General features: G+C 39.3%; 2 protein-coding genes across 2 annotated transcripts in view; both read right to left on the reverse strand.

The window, feature by feature from the left end:
* Positions 1-137, reverse strand: part of SUV39H2 (suppressor of variegation 3-9 homolog 2 (Drosophila)) — an 8,511-nt gene extending 8,374 nt beyond the window's left edge. The window contains exon 1 of the mRNA XM_010001282.1: positions 75-137. Coding sequence (XP_009999584.1) covers positions 75-137 — 63 coding nt within the window. The remainder of the gene's footprint in view (positions 1-74) is intronic.
* Positions 138-1,425: 1,288 nt separating this feature from the next.
* The window catches only part of HSPA14 (heat shock 70kDa protein 14), a 26,503-nt gene continuing 13,590 nt past the window's right edge, over positions 1,426-14,338 (reverse strand). Inside the window, 13 exon segments of the mRNA XM_010001283.1 lie at positions 1,426-1,504; positions 3,046-3,116; positions 4,612-4,785; positions 5,127-5,342; positions 7,580-7,682; positions 8,939-9,094; positions 9,988-10,149; positions 10,942-11,046; positions 12,175-12,265; positions 12,384-12,477; positions 12,921-12,969; positions 13,969-14,051; positions 14,148-14,228. Of these exon segments, the coding sequence (XP_009999585.1) occupies positions 1,426-1,504; positions 3,046-3,116; positions 4,612-4,785; positions 5,127-5,342; positions 7,580-7,682; positions 8,939-9,094; positions 9,988-10,149; positions 10,942-11,046; positions 12,175-12,265; positions 12,384-12,477; positions 12,921-12,969; positions 13,969-14,051; positions 14,148-14,228 (1,464 nt within the window).

Raw genomic sequence — 14,338 nt, forward strand, 5'->3', positions numbered from 1 at the left:
GGCCAGGGGCGCTGCCCTTGCAGCGCTGCCGGAGGGCACCGGGGCGGCCTCTCCAGCCCCTCTCTGCCCGTCACCCCGCTGAAAGTGAACCACAGAGGTCCTATTAACACATCTTTCAAATCATTCCCAACCCCCATACCTCCCCCCTCCCCGTATTCCTACACACAACAAAAAGATTCCTTAAGAATATATGGCCACTTGTTAGTGCTTAAGCACTTCTTTACTTGAATGTATAAGGACTATGGGACTACACTGCACCAGCAGAACCAGACTCTGGGTTTTCCAAGCCCCTTTCTAGAGGTTTTCACATAGGAACTGATGGAGAATTTACTTATTTTCCAGAAATCAAAGATCCGGGGTTAAGGGAAGCAGAACTTTCCCAGCATTTCAGCCACTCACAACACAAATGTTTGTTTGGGATGTCGTAAGATTTGTACCTCACATGCAGGGTGTATTTCTTTTGTGAAGTAGGGAAGAAAACTGAAACACATTCTGCAAACAGAATTTGGGAAGCCTGCTGGAAAACAGGCACTTGAACACAGGTCTCTTCAAATGCAGACAGGCATCCCCTCATCTAGTTTCTGTCTCTCATGTTGAGGCTCTAGTGTGTCACTTCGAGTGTTTTAAAATGTAACATCTGGCCCTCGGGGCTCAAGTGTTGTCCTTTAACTGCACATCAGGCTGAGACACTCAAATGCTGTAACTACACGTGCCTGCTCCATCTTCTTAATACTCCCCTACCTGGAATGAAAAAAGCTGTCAGCTTATACTCAAACAAATACATAGCATAAAAATTTGAACAGTGCCACAGAGAACAAAGGATGCCAGGATATGGCACATACCACATAAAAAAAATGTATTTTTTTAATAAGACATAAATAAGCACATATAACCCTTACATACATTTTTTTCAGGAAACTTACAGTAACTCCAGAAAAGAAAAAAAAAGATCCTGCACAAGAGGCCAGTGCAAACAGGCATCACCTCCACAGTTTAAGGCAATATCAGGATTTCAGTACAACTTGGTGCAGTTAAGAGTGGGTTTTCAGCAGTTTGAATCTCACTGGTTCAGTCCTTTATTGTTGAAGCCACAGATGAACTGACTGAGTGTGCATGACCCCATCAGTACAAGGAAAAACCTTTAGACTATGAAATATGCTTGTTGCTGAACCACAGGCACAAGGATTTGCCCTTTGCATATTTTAAGTCAGGTGCTGGTAAGTCAGTGCTCCACTGTCTGGATGTCTTGATTAACATTTTGCTTTCCACTCCAGACAGACTTGGTGGCAAATTAATGTTTTACTTCAGTTTATTATAGTAATCTAAGAATCATTAAAGACATCTCAGAGAGAGTCACCACTTTGGCAGAAACGCCAGTAAGAAGCAAAAAAGTCAACTTAGAAAAATGTTGCCTTTCAAAAGAGACTATGATGCCACTTCAACAGTGATGATTTCACACTTCCCAGTGTCTTGATCTGTGCAGGTAACATGCAAGGACCCATCCCTAGGTAAGAGAGAAAGGTACATTTAGGACTCCCTCAACACAACACCTAGTATGTTACTACAGGTCCCAGAGAGGATAAACAAGTCTTCATGCAGACAAAAAAAAAAAAAAAGATAAATATCCAGGGAAGAATGTGGTTCAACACAGATGAAATTGATTTATGAAATTAACTTTAGTCTGAGTATCAGATACACACTTCTTGTTCTCCATTAAAGCATCTATCTTCCCTATATATGGTGGAACAGATTCAGAAACATGTTTAAATACTGCAACTAAGTTTATCTAGTCCAGGTTTGTAATATGCAGGAATATTATGAAAGATATTTATCCTGAGTAACAGCAACCAACAGATAAGCCTGTCTTCTCAAAGCATGGGAACTTGACTTGTAGAAAGCATTAGTCTTTAAATACCAAGGATCTCCTTCAACAAGGAAAATCTTAATTTTCAAAATCCAAGGATTACAGAAAATACTGAATCTGAATCCCACTCCATCTAGACATAGAACAGCCACACTTAATATTTAGATAGAAATAGATGTCTTAGTGTGCCCTTTCCCTCTTTTTCACCTAAATATTACTAACACCTTTAAAACAATGCAGGTTTTCTGCATTACACAGTAACATAAATAATCTCTAGGATGTTCTTCTTATCAACAACTGCAATTCCCTGTATAACTAGTGACGTATTTAGGTGAAGTCTTTTAATAGAGTATTAATACATCAGTCAGTTAACATAAGAAAACGAAGTATTTTTATCTCAAATAGCAAGTAAGGATTTAGTTTTTCAGCAACATCTAGACAATCTTCATACCATTTAGAAAAGCAGCATGAACTACAGGACAGTCCTGAGAAGACAAACATGCTCTGACTACTTCTAAGTCCACCTTCTGATACCTTTACAAACTATTTAGACTATTTCAACATAGCCCAAGCACTCCTACTAACACCTAAGAAAGAAAATTTTCTTAGGTATCATGTCATCCCCACTCCCCACCCCACCATAAGATACTTTGTATTTTCCCATAAGAAGGTAGTTCTGTAAGAACTAGATATATGAAACCTGATTTCCTGTGGCAGTTTCTAATGCTTCCTTGTCTCTGAAAGGATAGAGCCACCAGTTTTCCTCAAAAATGCTGCATCTGAGAAGTCCTTCCCAGTTTCCTTACTAACAATGACAAATTCTACTTCAGTTTCTCCTAAGAGTGTGGGTATCCAGCAGAACTCCCTGACCCTCCTCTACAGGAAATTTGAGATCCTGACTGATCTCACACATGGTTAAACTGATCAATAGTTCACAAGTTGCTAAAAATAATCTATACAACTGTGTTAAGTTCTATTTCTTTAGAAATCAAACAATGAAAGCACAGAAGGTACTGAATGAAACCCACAATCCTAGAGAATATACTCCTCACTAGGACATAGCCATGTCAACACTGAAATTTCTCAACACAAAATTAAACATTCTGTAAAGGGAGAAAAGACTGCTTGTCAGGAGCGTGACAAAGCAAGTCAAACAGCAGATCAATAAAAATTTTGTATACCTTTTCATTGTGAGAACAGTTAGTATATCATGTAGGCCATCTTCCTTTTTATCTAAATCCTGGAGTACAATCTATTTAAAAAAAAAAAAAAGGTAGTTACAATCAGGTTCTCTAAATGTTTGCACAGCAATTTAGTGGAAGTAATACCTAAGGTATGCAATTTATGCTGTTAGCATCTGATGCTAATCATTCAACATCAAAGCATGCCCCAGTAGGCTTCATTCATTTATAGTGCAAATCTGTGTACTTTTAGTTGTTTGAACTAGGGTTTCTGTGGTTTTGTTTCAGAGTCTATCACCAAAATAGCTGCAGATCCCCCAGACAACACTAAAAGCTGAGAATGTCCCTTTACATATAATCATTCCTGTAATTATTACCTAACAGTCTTGTCTTATCCCCTTAAAAATCTTTGTGCAGGACTAAAGTGGAGTAACAATTTTTTTCAACTATTCCATCCATTTCAGCCGCATCTGCCCCCTCCCTGGTGCTTAAAGTGCACTGAAGCCAAGGTCAGCACATCACTACTGTTTCAAACAAGTTGTGTCATCTCAATAGGTTGACTGGTAGACAACAAGTTATCCATGAGACAAAAATTTGCCCTTGTGGCCAAGGCAAATGGTATCTTGAGGTGCATTAAAAGGAGTGTCTCCAGCAGATTGAGGAAGGTTCTCCTTCCACTCTACTTGGCCCTGTGAGACCTCACTTGGGAGTACTGTGTCCAGTTCTGGGCTCCCCAGTTCAAGAGGGACAGGGATCTACTTGAGAGTCCAAAGGAGGCTACAAGGATGATTAAGGGACTGGAACATCTGCCTTACAAGGAAAGGCTGAGAGACCTGGGGCTTTTCAGTCTTCATAGGAGAAGACTGAGGGGGGATCTAATTAAAGTCTATAAATACATGAGGGCTGGGCATCAAAAAGGCAGGGACAACCTCTTTTCACTTGTGCCCTGTGATAGGGTGAGGGGTAATGGATTCAAACTTAAGCACAAGAAAGTCCACCTCAACATGAAGAACTTCTTTACTGTGAGGGTAACAGAGCATTGTAACAGGCTCCCCAGAGTGGCTGTGGAGTCTCCTTCTCTGGAGACTTCCAAGACCCGTCTGGATGCCTTTCTGAGTGATCTGTGCTAGTTTTCGGTCCTGCTCTGGCAGGGAGATTGGACTTGATGATCTTTTCAGGTGCCTTCCAACCCCTAACATTCTGTGACTCTTGAGTGGTATCTTTTTATCAGGTGAGGATTTATTCATCTTACCACTGTGAAAAATCAGATGCTGTGTTTAATATCAAGATCCTGTCCAATCTAGGAAGATCAAAAAGTAATCAACAGTACATACACTAGCTACATCACTACTCCCAGCAGTTTAATTTCTAAAATGTTGGAGATCTGCACATTTATAGAGGAACACTTGAGACCATACTCAAAGAGATGCCTGTCATTCTAATTTCGTAACAAGAAATTCTCGTAGGGGTGGGATTGGTTTAAAATTTTTATTAGTATTTTTTTCAGATCCATTTAATGTCCAAGTGATTAATATCAGAAGTGCACATGAATGTGTATATACTCACCTGTGCAAATTTACTTTCTTCATTCATGGGACCTTTCCCCAGAGACTCATATAGTTCAAGACACACAGAAGCAGCATTTCCAGGAGCATGCAGGGTGTGCTGCCTTCGAGCTGGCAATGGTGTCCCTGATGGAAACAGCACTGTGAATCTGTCAGCCCCTGACTCATCTACTCCCTTGAAAAAGAAAAAAAAAATTCATGCCTTTCTCTAAGTACTTTAGTGACTTGGAATCATTACAACAGTGCTCCATCAGCAAAGAAATCCAAGATTCATTCACTTACCACATTACCATAACAGCACACAAAAAGATGTTCCTATAAATAAATGAAAAACACAGCAAAGATACAATCTATCTCCCCTTAAAACAAAGCAGTTTTTCTTGACTCTTTTTGTCAGTAAACTGTTACCACTTCTACTGCTGATCTATAGCAAATTTGTATAACAAACAATAAAACAGTTCTAACATCATGTGTAAGTAGTGCTGTATATTCATAAGTTCATAATTTCAGCCTTACCTTCAGAAGAATATCTTTAGCAGAACACTCAATAAAGAGTGCTTCTTCTTCTAACAAAGGATTTTCTTACCCTAGCAGAATTCCTGCCTCTATGGCTGCACCAATGGGAATAACTTCATCTGGAGGAATTGAATTCAATAATTCCACCGTTGGGAAAATGTCTTTGATCAGCTGCTGTAGCTTTGGGATTCGAGCAGACCCACCACACAGGACTACCTGGAAAACATGTCTTAATTATTTCAAATTTCTTCTGACAGGTCACAACCTGCACTACAGAAACGCAGACTGCTCTGGGATATTTTATCATCTGCAGTTGTTGAAAGAAAAATTGATACCATCTTTGCTTGACTTCTGTTACTTCTGTATTTGACATTCAAGGAAATAATCTGCAAAATTGAAATGGTATCTTGAAAAAGTGTCTGTTATAGTAAGCATCAGCTAGATGAAGTAACATGTTAAAAATTGAGGAATTCATCATAAAACAATGCCAGGTTGGAAAGGACCTCCAGAGGTCATCTTGTCTAACCTCCTGCCCAGAGCAGGTCCAGTTATAACAGGCTGCTTAGGACAGTGTCTCAGAAACAGACTCCCCAGGCTCTGTGGGCTCTTGTTTCAGTGTTGGATCACCCTAGCACTACAAATTCTTTCCTTGGCATATAAAATCTCCCCATGTTATAACTTGTGCCGCTTGCCACCCACCCTCCCACCAGGCACTTGCCGGAAGGAATAAATCAGGTTTTGTCTCATGTACACCTTCCCATTAGGTAACTGTAAGCAGCACTAGTCTCCCCTCAGCCTTCTCTTCTTACGGGTGAGCAAACACAGCTCTCTTGGCCTCTGTACATCGTTTGCTCCAACCCCAAACCATCTTGGCAACCCTCCAACTGTACTGGCTCCAGTAAGTCAGTACCTTTCCTCTCTTGTGAAGCCCAAAAATGATGAGACTATATCTGGACGTTCTTGTCCAAGTGCCAAAGAGGGAATCAAGCGCGTCCCTACACCCATGGCTACACCCCTGCTATTACAGCCCAGCATGTGAGTGGCAGGCTGTGCTGCAGAGACACACACTGCTGCCTGCTATCAAACTTGCTGTTTACTAGAACCCCCATTCTTTTCCTGCAAAGCTGTTTTCTAGCAACCCCCAGCTTGTCCTGCTGCACGGGGTTATTCCATCCCAGACTCTGCTCATGCCTCTGTTCATCTTCACAACGTTCTTCTCCACTGGACTCAATGATCAATGTAGGTCCCTTCCAACTGAAATATTTTATTGTACATTCATTTCTTGCACCTTTTTCAACTCCTCTGAACAACAGCCTTGACCTACAGTGGTACTGATTGCTCCTCTCATTTTGGTATTGTCTGCAAACTTGCTGAGAGCAAGTGCTAGCCCATCACCTGTGTTATTAGGGGACACTGAACATTACCAGCCCCAGTATCAAATCCTGAGGGTTGTCACTGACAACCAATCACCACTGACTGATCATGTGCAAGAAAAAAACTCTTTCAAACCCTTCTCTTACTACAGTAACTTTGTTGAGATCAATCAGATCTGTAAACAAACCTAATTCTCACTTTTATTCATGTAAAACACAAGTTGTAAATTAGGTTCATTTATTTTACACTTAAAGTGCCCTGACTCCAAGCATTAAGGGCCAAGAGAGCACACTGGGCTGCAGAAAAACTACTGCCACCGGAAAGAACAATAGCCTAGGATACTTCATTATCCTACTAGTGAAACTCTGATGTGACAGAGCAAACACTAACAGAGAGTCTGAAACAGCACTGACTATCATTAAAAGCCCTCTAACTTGCTGCAGAAGTTATCTGCCAATTCCATCAGCAACAAATGCAGCACAATTTGCCACACACAGGTGCACAGGGGTGGTGATGAAGTTACCCTTCCATTAAAGCAAAAAAGACATTTGAAAAAACCTTGCAACATTTCCTACTTTACCATGTTTGGTATTTAAGCACTTTATGGTTTGGCATTTAGTGCATTGCTAAATTTTTTAAGCTGACAAGAAAGAACACAGGCACCAAGCAGACCCCAAGTGATTTTTTCAACTCAGACAAAAACAGTTGAAACTTGGGCTTTCTTCAGAAGTGTTATCAAATCCCATCCAAAGCTCAGCGAGAGCAGAAGAATGTCTATGGACTCAAATAAGGTACTTCTTTGCTTGACCAAGAGTTACACAAACACATCAAATGGAGACAAATCCTCTATCACTGCCTTAACAAGCACCTGTTAGAAGCACGTTGCTGACTCTACCTTACACATCAGGCAACAGAAACCAAAGCCAAGACAGCAGTTCTAAAGATCCTTTGCTGGGTTTGAGCCAAAAATGCTTTAGTACATCATGAAATAATCTCAGTCTGCAAGGCAAATAGACCTTGTAAATACTCTTCTCATGGAGTTGTAAAACATACTACAGACAAGTGACTTTTACTATTACCTTATTGATATCATCTGCTGTAAATCCAACTTGCTGCAAGAGCTTTTTAATTGCTTCTACACATTTACTAAAAAGTGAAGAACAGATAAGTTCAAACCTGGCCCTAGAGAGAAAAAAAAAAAAAATCAGTAAGTGTAATTACATCCATTAGAGACAAATACCTGAAATGGAAGAACACTTTTTAGAACATACTTTGGTTCACTTGCTATACCTGATACTAAGGGATTTTTTTTTTTTTAAATCTTATTTCCCAATTATTAATTCTAAAGAAGTGACTTTGCTGGTGGTGTGAAAATATCTGTGCTATTGATTCCACCATTAACACCTACACGGAATGCACATTCTTCTTCAGTGTATTCCAGAGAAAAATCAGTATTGTTCTCTTGACTCATGTGAAAAAAAAACCCCAAAATCCTGGAACTGCTTTAACATCTTTAAAATGGAGACAAAGACTCAAATGTGCCTCTTAGAATGTTCAGAGAGAAATCAAACTGCGCCCTTACTTGCAAACAATGACTGGGTCCTTAAACAAAATGAAAAACAAGCTTGTGTTTGCTTTGGGCTCTTTCAAGCCTGAAGAGGAATTTTATTCTGTATGAATGCAGCAAGTAACATTCTGCAACATCAGTCCAGGAGACTACCACCTTATCCAAAACTGACCTAGACAACTTACACAGCATTTCTTCTCACACTTGCAAAAATACTGTGCCTTATTTTACCAGATCCATCTGCTACATCAGTAGGTAAAAGGTTCTGGAATGGAAAAGTTTTTCATTTTACTAAAGCTGCTGCTGATTCGAAGAGCAATCAGATTAGCTAATCTCAATAAGAAATCACCCCAAGAGAAAAAAAAGACTTAAGAGTAGGATATAGCAGGATGAAAAAAAGAAAACATCTTTCTATTCCAGCTGTCAAAAAGAGGCAACATCAAGATTTTCATTATTCCTGTAAATCTGGAGCTCATTTAGATGAACGAGTCTAAACCCTTCTTTTCTTTAAGGGAAATTCAACAACAAAATCAGTGAGGGGTGAGGGATGGAAACAGCTTGAGTATCTTTTCTCCTGTCATCAACAGTCAGACTCTAAAGATGAGGTCTCTCTGTGCCTTTTCACACTAGTATTTTCTAACCATTAAGGCAACATTGTTAGTTTACTACCCTAGCTACTACAGATCTCACCATAACAGAGCCCTCAATATGAAAAAAGTACACAAGTTAGTATTCAATCTTCTGTTTCTTAAATTCATATAACCAAAAATAAAGCTTACTGAACATCCTAAATACCACCTAAAACTATTTCAACCAGTTTTATATACAAGCTTTGTATATACAATGTTTATAGTGTCAAGATTTGTTTCACCTGGACACATTACAATCAAAATCCAATCCATCATACAACGAATCTACAAAACAGTTTGCACTTCCCAGGGTTGACAACGAGTGTTTAGCAACATCAGCGCTGTTCATTAGCTTCATCATGGCTCTGGGATTTCCTCTAATATCATGTTTACAAGACCTACATTTAAAAACAAAACAAAAAAAAGATGTGTCAATTTGTATCAGTTTCAAGAGGCAGGCGTTAAGAGCGATACTGCTAACCTTCTGAAAGGAAAAACAGGTTAAAGCTATTGAGCTTTCTTCTGTAGACATATTATCTACAATGTCTCTACTTAAGTCTCATAAATAAGTGTCTCTTTCAATTTCACCTGAAGGACACTGCGTAGAAGCAACATGAACCTGGGTATTAATGTGTTTCAATCTTTCTGAACAGCACTTCAGCTGAACAAATCCTCTAAGTGACTGCAAGGAACAGCAAGAAAAGGCCTGAAAGTTAATCAATTGTTACTAGATTAAGAAGAAACAGAACACTGAACATTAGACATGCCAACAGAATAATATGTTCCATGCAAAAAAGTGTCCTCCTGTGATAGCTCACAAGTGCCGCCTCAAGATCATAAGAGCTAAGGGAAATGCATCTGTTCATCTTTGCTCCTCACAGGACGATGTGCCACAGAGACTTCACTCAGAGGACCCAAGCCCCACCACATTCCTTCGTGCCAACAAGAAAAACTATCAAAATCCACATTGTTGAATTTCCTGCCACCCCAAAAGCTTGTGACAAAGATGTAAGCAGTCTGTAGTCAAACATCACTGGAAACACAGGACAGTTCATGGCTGAGCCCTTAACAGTTTAACACTGACTTCAGGCAGCATCTACCCAAAACTAAGTATTTTCCAGCCTTCCTCCTTAGCCCCCAACAGCTGACTGTTCCTTTAATAACATTACTTCACCCATTTCACATGCAGACAGTCTGCTACATCAATACAATTTTATTATTTTTTTTAAAAGCAAACATGGGATAACAAAGTTCCTGTCCTAACAGAACATGCCTGGAATGCAAAACCTACCTCTGAAATTCAGAAGCTAAGTGTTGTGCTAGAGCTTCTGTGAAGCAAACTCCACCAATGCTGTCATCTGTGTTTGTAGCAAGCACACGGTATATTCCACTGTTCACTTCAATGACTGTGATAGAAAGTGATGTCCCACCAAGTTTATAAACCAACACATTGCTGTTGTGTTAAAGAGAAAGTAGTATTAATAAACCATCTCAAATGATATTTTCTTAGACATGCTTTCTGACAATGTGACCACCATATAATGCATTGCAGGTTATCAGTTTTGTCAAGGTAATTTGACTTTTTTGTATTTTAATGCATCTTAGAACCACTTACTTGACAGTGCTTCCTAAAGAACAAAATCAGTCTATTTCAAACAGTGATAGTAGCCAACGTTTTGCCTACAACACAACTGAGACTTGAGCATTACATTCAAGATTATAGGCAAGAATTATATGAGAAGGGCAAAAAATGCCAACAAAGAAGATAAAAGACAAGACATCTGTTTGCACTGACAGCAGCCTTTGCTATTTTCAAAATCTTCTGAATTATCTGAATATTCATAAGGGAAACCAAATGCACCTATTGAACTCAGGAATTTGGCTTTATTTCTTCTACTGTACATAAAATGATCTCATGTCCTACAAATAAAAAACAGCTACGCCAAATTCTGTTTAAGAGATGCATTATACCGCAAGCCAATCAACTCACTAAAAACAAGACAGAATCTGGGGACACATTTTTAAAGACAACTGTAAAAAAAAAAAAAAAAAAGGGATTTAAAACACGATGGATTTACAACTTCTAGACTGTTACTTGCTTTATCTAGAGAAAAAAGAAAAAAAAAAGTCTCAAATCATTAGTCTTGTACTGACTGTGAAGACAACACAGCATTCCCTCATTTATGATTTCTCAGGATTTAAGAGCAGCATCTTAAATTTAAGAAGTAAAATACTAGGATTTTACCTTTTCCCAGTGGGTGAATCTTGGCCAATTCCATAAGCCAGGAGCGCTGCAGAGGGTTCATGAATTAATCTCATAACATTAAATCCAGCAGCTGCAGCTGCTTCCCTGTGATAAGGCATAACAGCATTTCTTTTCACTTTCATGATTTCACTGTAGTCACACACCCTGTTAAGATTTCATCTGAACTACAAATGCCACCAACTCAGAACTTGGTTACAGCATGGTATTAACAAGACAGTGACTGGAAAAGAAGGGTATCAGCTGCTACTGTATTATTCCAGTAGCTGGATCTGCTCATTGCCAAAAAAAACCACTGTCACCCTACGTACCCCATGAACCCCAACAAAACCCATCAACTACAAGATTAACAACCCCACCCTCAATCAAAATCAGTAACTTATCTTCAGATGTGGCACTAAAAAGTCTTGGCACCTTACTTCACCAGTTACCATGGGAGAGACAATGCTTTTATTTCCTAATCAAGTTCCTGCACCTCACTTCCCGGCATTTTCTTTATATGTTTTCCTGAAACTTCAGTAACCCTGAGACTACCCTGCAAGTTGTTTCCTTCACTTTTGAAGCTATGTTGAAACTAGTATGCCAAAGCACTAGAAAGTTTCAGTATATATACTGCAAATACTCAGCCACCAAAGTTTTATGACCAACTTCAAGTGTGCCCAAGTATTTCAGGACAGTTCAACACAAGGGCTTCTACATACCAGAAAACAGAAATAGATAGTGCCAATTATACACCACTTTGAGTTGCTTTATTTTTTCATATGGAAAAACGTTTTACAGCTACATTTCCAAGTCGAACTTCCAAGCAGAATACTAGTTTGTATTCTGTACCTGCTCTCACAATAAAGTCATGCAACACCATTTGGTTTGCCGAGTACTGTTGTTGGCTGGGAAATTATGGAAGAGGGTTCAGGAGAGATTGGCATTTCAAAGCAAACACTGAAGATCCACTAGAAATAACACATCTGAAGTGACATTCTATCCTCAATGACACTGAAATTCCCTTCTAATTCAGTTGATTCAGAATTTAATTTTGGTTACAACAGTGAAACCCTGTATAAAGTCAGGATGTTCATCTCCTACTTTCACATTCTCCCAATTCAAACAACATTCCAATATCCTGATAGTCACAAGCAGAAGCTCAGCAGGAGAATTCCTATTCCAAATTGCCACCTTCAGACATGTTAAGTAACAGCAAAATCTTGATCCTCTTACCCAAGGGCATTTTTCTGATTCTCTTCAAAATCAAATGGTACCGTGATAACAACATCATTTACATCTGAACCCAATGCAGACTGAGCAGTTTCTGTTGATAAACATATCCAGAACATGTTAATGAAATGCAAAAAACCACAATATACATCTTAAAATTATTACATCAGCTTAAAAAAAGGAAGTATGTTACGATTTTACTAATTATGTACCTTTCATTTTACTGAAAATCAATTTTGCCACATCTTCTGGGTTAATAAGTTTATTGTCTATTTCAAACTGAAGTTTTCCATTCTTCTCAATTACCTGTAAGTAAAGCCAACACACCTTTGTTAGCTACCTAATTTGGTTATCAACAAAAAGTGAAGTTTAATTTTGTTTCTGTTTAAACTAAGAAGTGCTGGACTGTTTAAATACTTTCTGTGTCAATACTCCACTGCAAGAGAATAAATGCTTTCGAGATGCTTATCAAATATGATAAAAAACACTAGTATTATCCAACAGAGAAGACAGTGACATTCATGTGGAGTTGAAGGCTCCAGACTTTGTTTTTCTATTAAGAAGTTTTCCTTAATACAAAAGGAACATTTACAACAAAAGCATTTGCCTGCTTATATTGCATAAGAAAAAGTAACAACAGCTGATCCCTACAGAACATGGTGTGGCACAAACAATGCCAAGAACAAGTATAAAATGATATAAGTTATTCTGAGAAAAACAAACAAAAAAAACCCCTAGATCATACTCACTGAACATTTGCTCTCTGCAACGTACTTCTCTGCCTTTGGGTCACCAGAGCTGTCAAGACAAATTCAAAATAACAAGATAAAACATATGTTCAAGGGTAAATGCACAAATTTATCTTGCTGATAATCCTTACAATGTCTATGAAGCTATGCTTCAACCAAAACTTCTGTTTCTACTCTATGCAAACACTGACACAGCATAAGAAAAACCCAACATTTCTGACTGCTGTTATATTTCAATCCCCTTTCCCCAAACTAATAACAGAAAAAATACCTGGTACTGCTTGAAAAAGGAAAACAAAGCTAACATGTTGTTTTAACCTGCTATCCCAAATAACCATTTAAAAATATTTCAGTGCCACTTTTGTTGCATTGACAGAAATAACATGACATCAATAAGTTGACTCTCCTCAATCCTCTACTAAGTCTATGAACTTAAGCATCTGAGAAGTGCTGTGAAATACATCAGCATAGACAGCATCCTGTTAGCTCCTTTCAGTGGAAGAGCTGCATCACATAACCAGGCTATCATTGAAAAGCTCTGTGGCATCTCTGACATGAGACCTAAACCAACCAGTTTAGTTCTAGTGTCACTGCAACTGCCAGAATAAACCATCACAGCTCCGCTAACTAAAGGGTCCCAACAGGCATTAGGTCAGCGAGCTTCACTATTGTAATGAAAGGCAACACACAAGTGGCAATACAGAGTGGATTTCAGCCACAGGAGAACACCCGGGTAACAAGCAAATATTTTAGTTAGGGAACTTAAGTACAGATCAAAAGCACGCATGCAACTTGTTAGTAAATTTCACAATTTGCTTTTCACACACAAAACAATGCAGCATGCTCTAGGAATGAAATGCAAATTAATAATTTCCTAACATAATTAATGTTTAAGGTCTGACGTCCTCCTATCAACTCCAAGTTAACTTAACTACTATCACACTCCATTACAAAGCCTTCAACACCAGGGCTGAGACTACGTTTCAATAAACTGCTTTCACAAGCAAGACTGAACTTCTCACCTTCCCTTTCACGCTTGTTAACTTACCTTCGCCCAAGGATCTGCTTTACTTTCACTACAGTGTTCGAAATGTTCCTTATTCTACTTTGCTTTGCAGCTAAACCAACAACCTGAATAAAAAAAAACAACAACAACAAACCCAAGATGTGAGCAACAAGCAAAAGCTCTCTCCCCTCCAAACCCTACCCGCAGAAGGCAAACCTCACCTCCTCGCTTTCGGAGAAAGCAACGACCGCGGGAGTCACCCTGTCCCCGGCATCGTTGGCGACCACGTCTGCGCGCCCATCCTGCGGACACAGGCCCCACCGTGAGCCGCCCCACCGTGAGCCGCCCCTCCGGCCTCCCCGCGCAAGCGCCGTGAGGGAACCGAGATCAGCCCGCCCAAGACCCCCGCGCG

This window comes from Chaetura pelagica, unplaced genomic scaffold, assembly GCF_000747805.2.
Source record: "Chaetura pelagica isolate M959 unplaced genomic scaffold, ChaPel_1.0 scaffold66, whole genome shotgun sequence".
Taxonomy (NCBI): domain Eukaryota; kingdom Metazoa; phylum Chordata; class Aves; order Apodiformes; family Apodidae; genus Chaetura; species Chaetura pelagica.